At 40.8% G+C, this 13,693-nt stretch overlaps 2 protein-coding genes across 5 annotated transcripts; one reads left to right on the top strand and one right to left on the bottom strand.

The window, feature by feature from the left end:
• Nucleotides 1-160: 160 nt before the first annotated feature.
• Nucleotides 161-3,571, top strand: LOC120732249 (transmembrane protein 244-like). Of its 3 annotated transcripts, none has more exons than XM_040029705.1 (6): nt 161-316; nt 1,408-1,493; nt 2,391-2,464; nt 2,548-2,673; nt 2,765-2,809; nt 2,902-3,571. In XM_040029705.1, the coding sequence occupies exons 1-6, from the start codon at nt 302-304 to the stop codon at nt 2,994-2,996; spliced, it is 441 nt and encodes a 146-aa protein (XP_039885639.1). In that variant the 5' UTR covers nt 161-301; the 3' UTR covers nt 2,997-3,571. The 3 variants fall into 3 exon arrangements, with proteins under 3 accessions (XP_039885639.1, XP_039885638.1, XP_039885640.1); XM_040029704.1 differs by lacking the exon at nt 161-316 and adding an exon at nt 829-990; XM_040029706.1 differs by lacking the exon at nt 161-316 and adding an exon at nt 998-1,312.
• sgk2b (serum/glucocorticoid regulated kinase 2b) lies at nt 3,086-7,562 on the bottom strand. 2 transcript variants are annotated; one of them, XM_040029685.1, is made up of 12 exons: nt 7,314-7,562; nt 6,926-7,001; nt 6,759-6,828; nt 6,622-6,647; nt 6,338-6,395; nt 5,366-5,449; nt 5,147-5,278; nt 4,903-5,015; nt 4,361-4,607; nt 4,116-4,271; nt 3,948-4,037; nt 3,086-3,867 (listed from the first exon to the last, which is right to left on the bottom strand). In XM_040029685.1, the coding sequence occupies exons 1-12, from the start codon at nt 7,378-7,380 to the stop codon at nt 3,706-3,708; spliced, it is 1,281 nt and encodes a 426-aa protein (XP_039885619.1). In that variant the 5' UTR covers nt 7,381-7,562; the 3' UTR covers nt 3,086-3,705. The 2 variants fall into 2 exon arrangements, with proteins under 2 accessions (XP_039885619.1, XP_039885620.1); XM_040029686.1 differs by having other exon boundaries at nt 4,361-4,580; nt 7,314-7,560.
• Nucleotides 7,563-13,693: the final 6,131 nt, after the last annotated feature.

Below are 13,693 nucleotides of genomic sequence, written 5' to 3'. Positions count from 1 at the left end.
CCTAAACCGCCTATAAAAGCGTTAAATACGACTGTGTATGAGCGGAGCGCAGGGAGCACAGTGTCTCCCCCATAAAGAGCCGTTGAGGAGCCGTTGGTTTCCCCGATGGTCAAAAACTGGTCACTTCCCACTTTTTAAGCACACTCTGATCACTGTAGTAGCTCATTTGGGGCGGATATATTCAGGACACAAGCGTTAATAAGACTACAACCACCGGCGCTAACTATAGATATAAACGCTCAGGCCTGTAATATCACTTGAAAAACGAACACAATGGGGCTGCTGCACCCGAGACTGTCGGATGGAGTGTACTGAGGTGTGTCAGTCTTACATCTCACATCTTATGCACGGAAATATCATCCGACTACAATAAGGGTGATGCCATCACGTTTCATAACACAGCGAGGCTGCTGGGTGCACGATTTATTTATTTTATTTATCTATTACTGTGACAAATGATCAATTTAACGCAACACCTGACCACACAGGTGCCTCGTCTGGTCACCACATGGGCTTGGAAGTATGTACTGGGTGCAAAATCACTCATATTCAACCAGAATATAAGCAGCTAACCTGCCGGTATAAATCTCCCATGCACACTGGGCGGCTTTCCACGGTAATGGCAAGGCTGTAGATGCGAGGTATATCCCCCCAAATAATAAACACCTGGGCTGGGGAATATAACAAATATCCACGACGACATACAAGTGGCACATACAGAGGAAAGTCTTTATTTTTTTCAGTTAAAAACAAATAAAAAAGGCCGCCCTGATACGAGGTGAAACGAGTTCAGCTAGGCTGTAAAAGCGGCGGCGCTGCTCCGCGTCTCCTGTTGGCCGCTAGGTGGTGGTAGGAGTCCACTTTGTTAGGAGGAGAGCTGGGGGATTTAACCGGAGGTCGTGCAGCCTGCTGCAGCCCACGTTATTTGGAAATAAAACATTAAAGGGAAACCATGAGATGGCATTCAAAGGCAGAGCGGTCGACTCGAAGGTAAGATGGGGAAATCGTGTGCTGTGAGATTATCCGACTGTCCTGTGGATTTTCAGGCGTTTCTGTGAGCCGTGGATCGAAAGTGGGAATTATGTGCGGTTAAACAACAGAATAAGCTGGCTATGACAGGCTGTTTTATATATAATGTAAACACACACGTTAAACATGTATATCATACCTCTTATATATTATAAACCAGCAGCAGGTCGGGCTGCAGCACATAAAAGAGCCTGCCTGTCTGCCTGCTTACAGACCACGCATATCCCTCCCACTGCGGGGATCTGCGTCTATAATACTGTGAGAGTGCAATCCTCAGCTTTAGGTTGGTGTTTGCTCATGTTGCGTTATATGGAAAATATGTAGCGTTGACGGACAAGAATCTTCAAATTACGCCCCATTCTCTATCCATCCCAACAGACCGTGCTCCTCAACCTGCTGCTGTGTCTGCTCATATTTTACTCGCTTTTCTACATGATCGGGAGCGTCTGCTTTGGTGCCTTCAGGTGAGAGCCACGCACGCGCAAGGGATCGAAAGGAGGGTTTGTCTCCTATAATAACTGGAAGTATATTGATGATTATAATAAATAGCAACAAATATTCAGAATCCAAATGTCAAGATTCTGAATAAAAAAGTCAGTATTTTGACATTAATCTCTTAGAGTTCTAAAATTAATGTCAGAATTCTGAGGCTATTCTGAAATTAACCTCAGAGTTTTGAGATTAATGTCAGAATTGTGAATAAAAAAGTAAATATTCTGACATTAATCTCAGAATTCTGAGATTTCTTTTTTCTCTGAATTCAAAGATTAATCTCAGAATCTGAGAAAAAAAGTTACACCAATCACACACATCAAACAGACTACAAACTGCACTGCTATGCTATTTTTCTTTAACTACATTTAATAAGGTATTTTTTATTATCCTTTTTAAATGTATGACATTTATTGTAATAGTTTTCTCCACAGTCTCTTTAATGTATTATATTTCTTTTTATGTTTTTGTTGGTGTGTTTTCTTGTATTCCATTCAAACTGTTATATATTTTACTTTAATTTCTACTTATTGCATTCATAATTTTTCTGTTTGAGCTCCTTCTTTTGGGGAATTTTTAATTTATTGACCTATTTTGTTTCGCCATATCGTATTATGCTCAAGATATTCTACTTTATTTATAGGTCATTCTGCATTATTTAAGCTATTTACTCTTAGGTTATTGTACTTATTGGTCATTTTACTTTATTTAAGGTATTTACTAACAGATCATTGTACTTATAGGTTATCCTTCTTTATTCAAGATATTCATTTAATAGATTATTCTAGTCATTCTACTTTAAGATATTTACTTATAGGTTGCGCTTTAATGTTTTGTCTGCTGTAACTTTATCATATCTCTCATCTCAGGTTGGACCACTTTGATGGACTGATTCCTTTTGACTTTAAGACCGAACCTACCGAATCCAACTCCAAATACTTGGGTGAGCACACCTAATGCGTGCAATGCTGTTGACACAGAGTGGCAGCTTTATACACATAATCTATTTTCTCTTTTTTTTTCTAGTGAACCTCCTGTCCTTGGAGCTCACCTACTTTTGCAGTGGCCTTCTGTTTGCCGCAGTGGTGAGGAGGCGGGTTTGGGACTACGCTCTCACTGTCACACTGGTGCATGTAATGATCACCAGCCTAGGTGAGCAGAAATGTATTGGTGCATCTACCCAGGTGCATGCTTGAATAACCAAATGCATTGTGTAATGACACGTTTTGTTTCCATGTTGCAGTAATGTTGGAGTTTCCTACTGTGTGGCAGTGGTGGCTGGCTTTAGGTAAGACAAACACTGCCAGCTCATCGGTTACTATCAGTCTTAACTTCATGAGGTTAGCTGTTTCAAATATGTCACTCTTCATTTTTCCCTAGGCAGTGGCTTGTTTCTAATGATTTGCAACGGTCAGTTGATTGCTTACTTCACATGCCAGAGTGAGCAGAGCTACGCCTCCTTCAGCATCTACTGACAGACTGAAAGCCACCCTCCCTGTGTCCAAACTGTTCCACAGTCTTGTGAAGTGAGGTAGAAAGGATCAGAACAGATGCTCTCCTTTTTTCTCTTTTTTTTTTGAGGGGAAGACACCCATTAGCTTCTCCACAGTGATGGGCTTTTTCTGTTCATCACTAAAATTAGACACCAAAACACCACACGTGAAGTCGGAGCTGGGGTCCAATTTGTGTTTTAGTGTTGCCAGTAGGCTGGCATCCTGTTGTTGTTTTTATCTAAACACCGCATGGAGATGCTTTCTGTATTTTGCTCTGTCACTATGCAGCAATAAAGCAGCCAGTGAAGTATTTTGAGTGCACTTGTAAGCTGTGAATGTAATGTTAGAATGAGAATTTTGCAGTACACATTGTATATTTTAATATCCTGTAAATGCAAAGTGTTGAAAAATAAATCTACTCCAAACTGTTTAGTGCTTCATATAATGCATTAAAGCAGCGAGGATGAAATAGTGACCAGCCCATTCCATCATCACGACCACATATTGAATTAACATCAATAGCCAAAAACACAAAACAAACAAACAAAACATCCAATGAAACATACAGTATGTTGCACTGTTAGCATAAAAATCTTTTTGCTCAAGTTCTTAAAAATAGACACCCACTTAAAAATTAATGATGTAAAAAAGAAACAACTGAACAAACGCGCCCCCGGAGGATTCGGTGTTGTTATGAAACCGGCTCTGCTGCCAGGTACTCCACAGGGTTCATGTAGGAGAATCCTTGGAAGGCCTCACTGACCCTGGCCTCCTGGCACATGTCGTTCACACAGGCAGGTACAGGTTGTCGTGTAAACGCTGGGTCAATGTAACTGACATCCCAAGGACCAGCCTGAAGAGGAGAGAGGAGTGAGCCATGTTGCCTCGGTTAAAAAGAAAAGTGCGTCGAGCTCATTTCTGATTCACTCGTACCACTTTTGGGATGAAAGGGGGTCTGATTTTTCTGGCCAGGAGGTCATCCCAGTCGATAGAGGCGAAGAAGGGATGTTCCTGCAGCTCCGCCTGGAAACACAATAACAGTTAACCCTTCTGTGGCCATGTTTCATTACTGTTTCTCTTCTTTTTAGCTGGGGCACTTACAATGTCACAGCTCGCTCCTAAGCGTCTGGAGACATCTTTTTCCAATAAGCCCTCCAACAGTGAGCAGGCAGCTTTAGAGATGCCGCTGCGTAGCTGCAGAGGGCCGTGAAGGATGTTCTGAAACATTTGCAGTTTACTGCGACTATAAAATGGAGGCTGTGAGAGAGAGGGAGGGGAAGAGGGAGATGGCTTAAGGTGAAGATGCTGATGATGTAAAGGATAGAGATCACTGCACCTGCACTCACCAGTCCACAGATCATCTCATAAGCCACCGTGCCGAGTCCCCACCAGTCCACAGCTGGGCTATATGGATGGCCGTGTAACACCTCTGGAGCAAGGTACTCCGGAGTGCCACAGAAGGTGTGCATGACCCCACCTGTGGCCACACCTTCTTTACAAAGCCCAAAGTCAGTCAGCATCACGTGGCCCTCACTGTCCAGCAGGATGTTCTCAGGTTTCAGGTCTCTGCATAAAAACAAAGAACACTGAGTCCTGCAAAATCTGACATTAGCTGTCGTTTCTTTGTTAGTTTCCTTTAGCTTCACATTGCTTTTCCTCACTCTTTAATTTTTAATGTGGCGCCGGAGAACATGGTGGATTTGAGTGGGAAAATTTCATTGGGAATTCTCTGCATGAATAAATGAAGCAGGCAGAACGTGTTTAAATCAAACATGCACAAAGAAAGAGAGAGAGCACAGAGGCGAGAAAAACTTGGAAGGGTGACTATGCTGCCGCTTTTCTAATGCTGTGTTTTCACGCATATATATATATATACATATATATATACCTGTAGACGATGTTAAGAGAGTGGAGGTAGCCCAGTGCTGCAGCCACCTCTGCAGCATAGAAAGCAGCTCTGGGTTCTGGAAATGACCCCTCTCTCTGCAGGTGGTAGAAAAGCTGAAAGCAAAGCAAGGAATTCAACACAACAGCAACACCTGCACTTCTACAAACTCATAGCGTACACAACAACTAAACATCTGAATGTCTGAATGCAGAATATTTTGAAATCCTTAATCTTATACACTCACCTCCCCTCCATTGACATAGTCCAGGACAAAGTAGAGAGTGTTTGGTGTCTGGAAAGAGAAGTGGAGTCCCACCAGGAATGGATGCTGTAGTCCTTTCAGGAGTACACTCCTCTCAACCATCACATGCTTCTGCTACAGAGACACAACACATACATTATCCATAGAAAGACAGACAGACAGACAGACAGACAGACAGATAGATAGATATCTATAGATTACCTCTTTCCTCTTGACAATCAACTGTTTCTGGAGAACTTTCACGGCATAATAACCCCCTTGTTTTCTATGTCTTGCCAGCAGCACCTGTAAAAGTTTGAATTTTCACATTTAATCTCACAGCACCAACCTCAAACACAGCAACTTACAAGGTCAACCAAATCTGGGGAAAAAAAGTTCCCATCTGACCCCGTCAGCATCAGAAAAACACATTTTACAAACTGTAAAAACTACAACACAGCTGGTACATTTTTACCTATAACACAGTCAAGCTGGAGACAGTGTAGAGTAGTAAATGTAAGTAATTCTCGTGTTTTTTGGCTTTGTTCTGGTATTAAATATTTTTGGAAGCGTGCTCATTTGTTTATTCTTAAAAATTATGACATATCTAGGTCATGTATAGTGCTCTAATTTCATCATATGAGAGGAAATATTGAGATGGTACGAGCCAGACCCACAAACACAAGACAAATAGCTGAAATTAGTGAGTGAAAAAAAAATGTCTTGGAGCTGTTGACTCATCAGATAAGAATTCAAGAGGTACGATGTCTAGAGAAAAGAAAGAAATGGACTGTGTTTATGTGTGTTTATGTGTCAGAGACAGGGCGAGGACTGAAATATTGATGTTACATGAACAAACTGCAGAGACGAGGCAATCCAGGTTGTTCGTGAGTGCATGTAGGTGTTTTCTGTTTGTTTCTGATATCATGATATGACCACTGAAAATTTGCCAGAAATTAACATCCAGGGTACCAGTGCTTGTTTGGTGCACTGATGCTTAAAGCTGGTCACTTGGAGTGGGTGTAAAACTGATTTAAAAGCAGGTTTTAACAGAGCCTAAATGTGTTTTTCCGTGCTGAGAATTTGCTGTGGATCTCTGCTCTACTGAACAACAACAAATCCTCATGTTTCAGACCAATCGGCTGTCTTAAAGGGGGGTCAGGGGGGTAGGTGCTGAGGATTTTTTCTCCCCACCTTTCCAAAGCTTCCTCTGCCAATGACTTTGAGGTAGTCGAAGTCTGATGGCTTCATCCTGGTTAATACAACAGCAGAAAACAGTTAATAATGCACGTCCGAGTACAAATAAATCATGCATAATAATTGGATGTGAATGCATGATAAGAAATAACTCTCAGGTTGCCTCTGGTGAAGCTCATGAATGAGAAAAAAGCCTTCTGACCACTTTATTAAGTCCAGATTGTGCATCATTGACAACATAGACGAAATATTTCCCGATGTAAAGGGAGAAAATGACTTACTGTGAGGTTTCTGTGTTCATGGAGCTCTGAGGAAAAGACAGAGAGGGACAAAACGGTCAGGAGGTCAGCTCAAGTTTCATCTTCTGTCAACACTCAGCAAAGACTTTAAAAAAAAAGTGTCTTCTCTCTGAACTCACCAAAGTAGATTTCTCCTCCTTCCCTCTCCCCGGTTTGCTTTGTCTCCGCAGGATCTTCTCAGTGTCCAGGCTTCAATCGGGAGATCGGACACAGAATATGAGGGTTTGTTTTATGAGGTTCAACACGAAGGAAAAAAGCTGTGAAAAAATGACTGTTGCCAACTTACTGTTGGCAGAGGTGCTGGGTGGAAACAAATTTGTGCAAGAAGTCACTGAAGCCCACTTTCTTCCCCTTGAGCAGAGCTGTAGCACAGGAAGGGGGTTAGTCCCTTACATAAGAGGTCAACAGCTGTATTTACTCAGCAGAAGGTTGGTGTCACTTTATCACCGCACTTCTCTCAAGTGATCAAACTTCTCTAATTATATGGAGACTTTCTGAACCTTTCAAGCCAAGATAAATAATTTTAACATTGTGGTATTTTATGCAGTAATGACTAATTACTCTCTTTTGGCCTCTTTAGCTTTTATCTTTATATTAGATGTTATACACGAGCTTGCTTTAAGATCACAGGTAAAGTAAAGCTTATCTTAAACATTTATATTTCATGTTCTTACCTGAGAGAAACGAGACAAGGCCTTTCATCTTGGCATAGGTCATGGGCCTTTCTTGAGACACGGTCATCTGGAAAAGAAAAAAAAAACGACCAGCTGGTTTAACTTGAAAAATTAAAATTAAAAAAGAAAATATCTGAGGAGCAGAGCGCAGGTAGCTGCTGCTGAAGGCACACGGGTGGACTGTCCTTCTCTGAGGTGCCCTACTTGTCTCACGTCGCCCCTGACCTGCCGTTCAGTTTAAGGACCGGTGACGCAGGGGAGACGCTGAATACCAGTGAAGCTGCGTTCAAGTGCCCTCGGAGATATCCAAATTATATTATGCGTGGACAACCGTAAGTTACGACAAGCCACTGGCCAGCAGCATGTTTCATTTTTCCTCGGCAGCATCTGGGACTCTCGTTCCTGCATTAGATTGCATAAGCGTACACCAAAGCCTTTTAACGTTTAAACGGTCTGCTGACTAATAGATTGTTAGAAGTCACCAGTGGAAAATATATCTGTAAGTCATTTGTAAATCATTTTTTTAACATTAGAATTCCAGTAAACCAAAAACTAAGCTACAGTTTTCTTTATTATCTATTAATAGTCAATAAATTCTTAACTTTTATTAGTAAAAACAAAAATTACAGAGGTCTATAACTGTTTTTCATAATGTTTAAAGGAGATTTTCCATTTCAGATCAACAACCCCATTTCAGACGTGTCACCGTTATGTCTAACAAACAAAGCGAAAGACAAACTCTGACTATAAAGTAAGCAGTGCTTTACATGTAGCTAATAGTCCCAAATGCAGTTAACTTACCACAAATTAGCCAACATGGAATTATAGCTTTATTTTGAATGAAGTTACTGATGCCTCGAATGGGTATTTTTCACTAACAAGAAGTTAATTGTTGATATCAAGAATGGACTTTTTTAATGGCTAAAAATTAAATGTAAACCCTTTACTGAGTTGTTAATATCCACATATGTCAGCTGGTGTTACATTACATATTAATACTGCTGATGTACAAAAGTATTGGGTCATGCCTCTTAATCGCTGGATTAAATAATGCTGTGGGATTGTTTGTCTGGGGGTGAGTATCTGCTGAAGGGAAATCTTGAACGTGAACAATCCTCTGCCTCCAACTTGGTGGGAACAGTTTGGGGAGAAGGTTTTTTCCCTTCCAGCACGACTGTACCCGGGTGCGCCATAAATGAGTGGATGAGTCTGGTCTTGAAGAACATTATTCGCCCACACAGGCTGTGACCTCAACCCAACTGAATACCTTTAACATGATCCAAAGAGGAGAATGTGGGCCAGGACCAACATCAGCATCTGACCTCACAAATGCTCCTCTGAATAATGAACGTCCAAAGATTCCTCCAAACATACTCCAAAATCTTGAAAACTCTCTCACAAGAAGCTCTAAGTGTAATATGTAGGTGGCCCAGTATTTTTGTCCACATAACATGCTGTCAAAATAAGCTCCTGGCACTTGAATGCAGCACAGGGGAATCGTGCGCTCTCAGGCTGACCCTGCAGGGCCCATGTGGTGATGTCAAGGGAACTTTTTAGTAACTTGTAACATTTTTTTATGATCCCATTTACTACTGTATGGAAGCTTCCTAAGAAATTCCAGCCACCAACATTTAGAAACCACCAGCATGTCATTGAGTGGGTGACAACACTAGTACTGCAACAGTGTTGATGCTGTATTTAGAATAGGATAAATAATGGCAGTTAAACTGTGAACAAACTGGTTCATGTTACTCCAGAAGGGCTTTTACTCAGAGACATAATTTTTTATGAGAGCGGAATAGTTGCCCTCGGTTTCCTTTTCAACATATAGTAGCTCAGGGAAACTATACCCCAGTATCATGGCAGCTTTCCAACACATGGCAAGTCAGTCATTCCGTCTCGTGGCTGCTGGATGTCTGAAAAAACTGGCAAGGCCTGCTATGTCGTTAAAGAGTTTTATGCTTGTGATATCTGATCAAACCCATTTCACATTCATAGTAGCTGCTTGTTCCAGATATGATTTACATACTGAGGCTGTGTGAAATTCAAATCTTCCTGTCTGAATTACATAATCTAAATTGATATGAACACGAAATTATATAATGAATGGAAATAGCAACCAGGTGGGTCTGGCACAGGTTGTGGTAAACAAATTCTTATGGAAGAGGCAGAGAGATTAGAAAGAGATGATAGAAGAAATTTAAAAGTGAGAAATCTTTACATGGTATGCTACACTGTAGTACTTGTGAGATGATTTAATAAATCCCGCAGTGTACAGTTACCAGATGGAAAAGATCAAAAGAGTCGTGTCAGCAATGAGAATAAGAGGGTGTGAATTAAATGGGACATGAAGTTCAGATACTGAAATAACTTCGAGTTTGTCCCTCTGTCTCCAGTGTCTAAATTTGGAGCCGTGGGGTTCGGAGTAGAGCTGGTACAGGGTGTCTTGATCGCTGTTACAGAAAGTTGATCCTGGGATAGCAACAGGGGGAGGTTTCCTGTGGGGTGGGGGGAGGAAGGGGAAAGCTAGAAACCCTGTCACCCCAAAGTGAACCAGTCTATGCTGGTCTGATGGGCTGCCCTCAGTCTGAAACCTCTTGTCCCATCACTCTGACGGCATGGGAACTGGTCAGAGCTGGTTTTACCTTTCCAGGTCACACTGAACGCAGGTCACACATCTCAGCACTCCAAAAGCAGTCCTAAAAGTGCGTAAGCCCACAGCACAGACTCCAGATCAGCCTGCCCAACTGAACAGAGGAGGGTCTCTGTGAAGCAATGGAACCGTGAAGCCAGGTGATCATGAAACCAGATAACAAGTTAAAACAGGCATATGCCTGTAACTTGGGAATAAGTTGTGGGAGTAAGTTGTGTTTCCTAAAGTGTATTTGAGTACATTTTTCCTTGGTTTTCTCCTTGGCATTTGCTCTTTAGTACAACACTGAACATCTGTTAATTTTAGGTTAAGTCAGCTTGCCACATGCTGTATGACAAATGTACCAAAAGTGGACACAATGTAAATATAAATTTACAATGAATATACATACAGTTACAGTTAGAAATTTACATCCAGTCATTGTGGTATGAATGTCATAACAACTCTGGTCTCTTAATGATTTCTTTGAACCTTGAGAAAAGAAAAGGAGAGACTGGGTTAATTTATACAAAAGGTAATGAGGGAAGTGGGAGCAGGTAGGGAACACAGCTCCAGGCAGCTAACCAAATGAGACAGGGAAGTAAAAAAACACAAACACAGAGCAGCGCTTACCAAAATAAAACAGGAGGGAAGACAACTGAATGGGGAAATGGGATTAACTTTACACAAATAAACATAGGAACAAGGAAGACAAAAATAACTAACACAACGATGAGATTGAAGGAACAGAACAGGAATGCTAACAGGAACTAATAAACCCAGAGTCCTCTATAACTAAACTAAGAACATGAGGCTAAAAGATAAGGAACCTATACTAAACATGGGGTGATCGTGGCTCAAGAGTTGGGCGTTCGCCTTGTAATCTGAAGGTTGCTGGTTTGAGCCCAGGCTCGGACAGTCTCGGTTATTGTGTCCTTGGGCAAGACACCAACTTCACCTGTTGCCTACTGGTGGTGGTCAGAGGGCCCGGTGGTGCCAGTGTCCAGTAGCCTCACCTCTGTCAGTGCGCCCCAGGGTGGCTGTGGCTACAATGTAGCTTGCCATCACCTGTGTGTGAATGGGTGGATGACTGGATGTGTAAAGCGTTTTGGGGTCCCTAGGGACTAGTAAGGCGCTATACAAATACAGGCCATTTACCATTTACATGAGGACATAACAAAACTTAGGCACAAGGAAATACAAAATAACACTATAACAAACTATAAAATAATAGAGAAAATGAACTTCAATAACTTTGCAAAACCGAAAAGAAAATAATGGACAAACAAAAAACTCAAAACCAAGAACCTAACGCAGAGGGACCATAATAGCTCTTCTTCCAGGGTGGAATGATTGCAAAGCTTTAATAACTTACAAGAAGCAAAAGTTGGGCCCACAAGTCTGGATTTATTTTGGATTTTCCCAAATTCACAAAGGTTCAAATTATTCACACAGGGTCAGATATATACATATACCCCCATTGTTTGACCACTCTTCTTGGCAGAATTGGTTCATTGAGTTCATTTCCTGGCACAAACCCAGCTTTTAAACGGTCCACAAATTTTCAATAAGGTTGAAGTCGGGACTTTGGGAAGGCCATTTCAAAAGCTTAAAGTTAGCCCGTTTTATCGATTCCAAAACCAGTATTGATGTGTGTTTGGGATCATTGTCCTTTAACTGTCCAAGTTTCAACAATCTATCTACTGATTTAAGGTGAAGCTGAATAATTTGAAGGCAATGCTCCTTCTTTATTATTCCAACCGCTTTGTGCAGTGCACCAGTATCACTGACAGCAAAACAGCCCCTGATCATGGTGCTACCACCACCATGCTTGACAGCTGGTACAGCATTCATAGGTTTGAAAGCCTCACCTTTACCTCTCCAAACATGCCTCAAGGTATTATGATCAGACAGCTCAAGCTTTATCTGGTCTGACCGTTATACTTTCCTTCAGAAGGCATTTGGATGGATGGTCTATGCAGGAAGCTGAACATTTCAGTCAAGCTTGAAGGTTTAAAATTTGGAGCTTGGAATTTGGCTTGTATTTTGGTTGACATCCTCTCAGTCCATGGTGGTGTAAAACTCTCTTCACTTTGGGCAGTGATGCTTGACACATCAAAATAACAATTATTTGAACTGATTGTAACTGTCCCTGAGACAGTTACAATAAAGGTGTTAGTTTTATATGTTTCTGTAATAGATTCATGTTTAATTTAATTCATTTTTTTGTTGGAAAGGGTTAAAATTTATTGAATAAGATAATAAAAGTGTAGCATTTATTAAATTACTTGTCTATAATATGAGGTTACAAAATAAGGGTTTGTTAAAGATGTAAAGTGCTGTAAAGTTTGTATGAGGAGGTGTTTGTAATGATCACATGGCCAGGGTTTGGCTGAGAGCACAACCATGGCATTGTGGGTCAGAACTAGCATGGATACAGAGCTACAGATGCGGCTACAGCCACAACATTAATGTTATTCTGCATGTGGTCCAAGAGGCGCACACGTTTTCACGGTGGCTGAAGAGAATAACAGAGAGAGAAATAAACTTATGAAGACATCAGTATGATGCGTGGCCATTCTTTGTTGGACGCCTGTAGTTACACTGATGATCCTGGAATGTGTAGATGTTTAGAAATGGCTCCAAGAGACCTTCACAACTTGTGTAAATCCATAATTCTCCTTCTTAGATCTTTGCCGAGATCCTTGAAGTTTCACATTGTTCAGAGTATTCTAGCGATGGCTGTCAAACAAATCCTTTTTTATGTTGTCAAATACAAACTAACTGTTGTAGTCAATCATGTCAATAACTAATGAGAAGTTAATAGGTCATGGGCTCATCAGCTTAAAAGATATTGTAGAACCTTCAGCACCGCTTATAAAAAGATTTGAGTCTGTGTATGTATTAAAGCCTGTGTATATATCTTTTGACATGTGCGGATTACAGAAAATTCGAAATTAACTGAAACATTTTTATTTTTAACATAATTAAAGATACCATACAATCATTCCACCCTGGAAAACAAACAAATAACATTCATGCCCATGCGTGAGACCACCTGCACAAGTTCGTTAATGTTGACTTATTAAGCTCTGCTCTACATTAGTAATCTACAGATACTGTAAACATATATATATATATACTGTATAATCACACTGATACTGAATATTGTATGAGGCGCTATTGGTGGAAGTCTGCCCTGAGAAAGAACATATGGTATACAATAATATGGCAAGCTTAGTTGTGCCAGTATATAGTAATAATAACTTGAGTTTAGGTAGAAGTCAATGAGTGTTGTGGTGTTTAAGTCATGAAGTGTAATAAAAGAGGTGATGAAACATGTATCAAACATATTTAATTCATTAGTTTTGTTGACAAGGCTGCCTCATCCAACTATGAGTCATCTAGTAGCAAAGGGCTGTCAGTTAACATCAGAGGGTGTTACTGAAACAGCATGCCACTTGTGGTCAGCAGTGTTATTGCTTTGATTTGTGTAATACTCACTGCTGGTGAACAAGCACCTGGCTGACACGCATCTCCTCTCTGCCTGTTTCAGCTTACATACAGTACAAAGAACAATTAAAATCACTATGCTGGAACATTTTAAGACAGGTTTTCACACTGTGTGCCATCATTACTTTTTAAATCTCTGTCTGAAGTGGGAATTTCAAATATTTTACACTTGCATATCATTACCATCAAACACTATGACAGTTAAAGACAGTTTCGTTTTTACATGTCTCTCGTA

This window comes from Simochromis diagramma, unplaced genomic scaffold (genome assembly GCF_900408965.1).
Source record: "Simochromis diagramma unplaced genomic scaffold, fSimDia1.1 OVJJ01000361.1, whole genome shotgun sequence".
Taxonomy (NCBI): domain Eukaryota; kingdom Metazoa; phylum Chordata; class Actinopteri; order Cichliformes; family Cichlidae; genus Simochromis; species Simochromis diagramma.
Note: the sequence above shows the minus strand (reverse complement) of the source record. Positions and strands in the feature narration are given on the sequence as shown.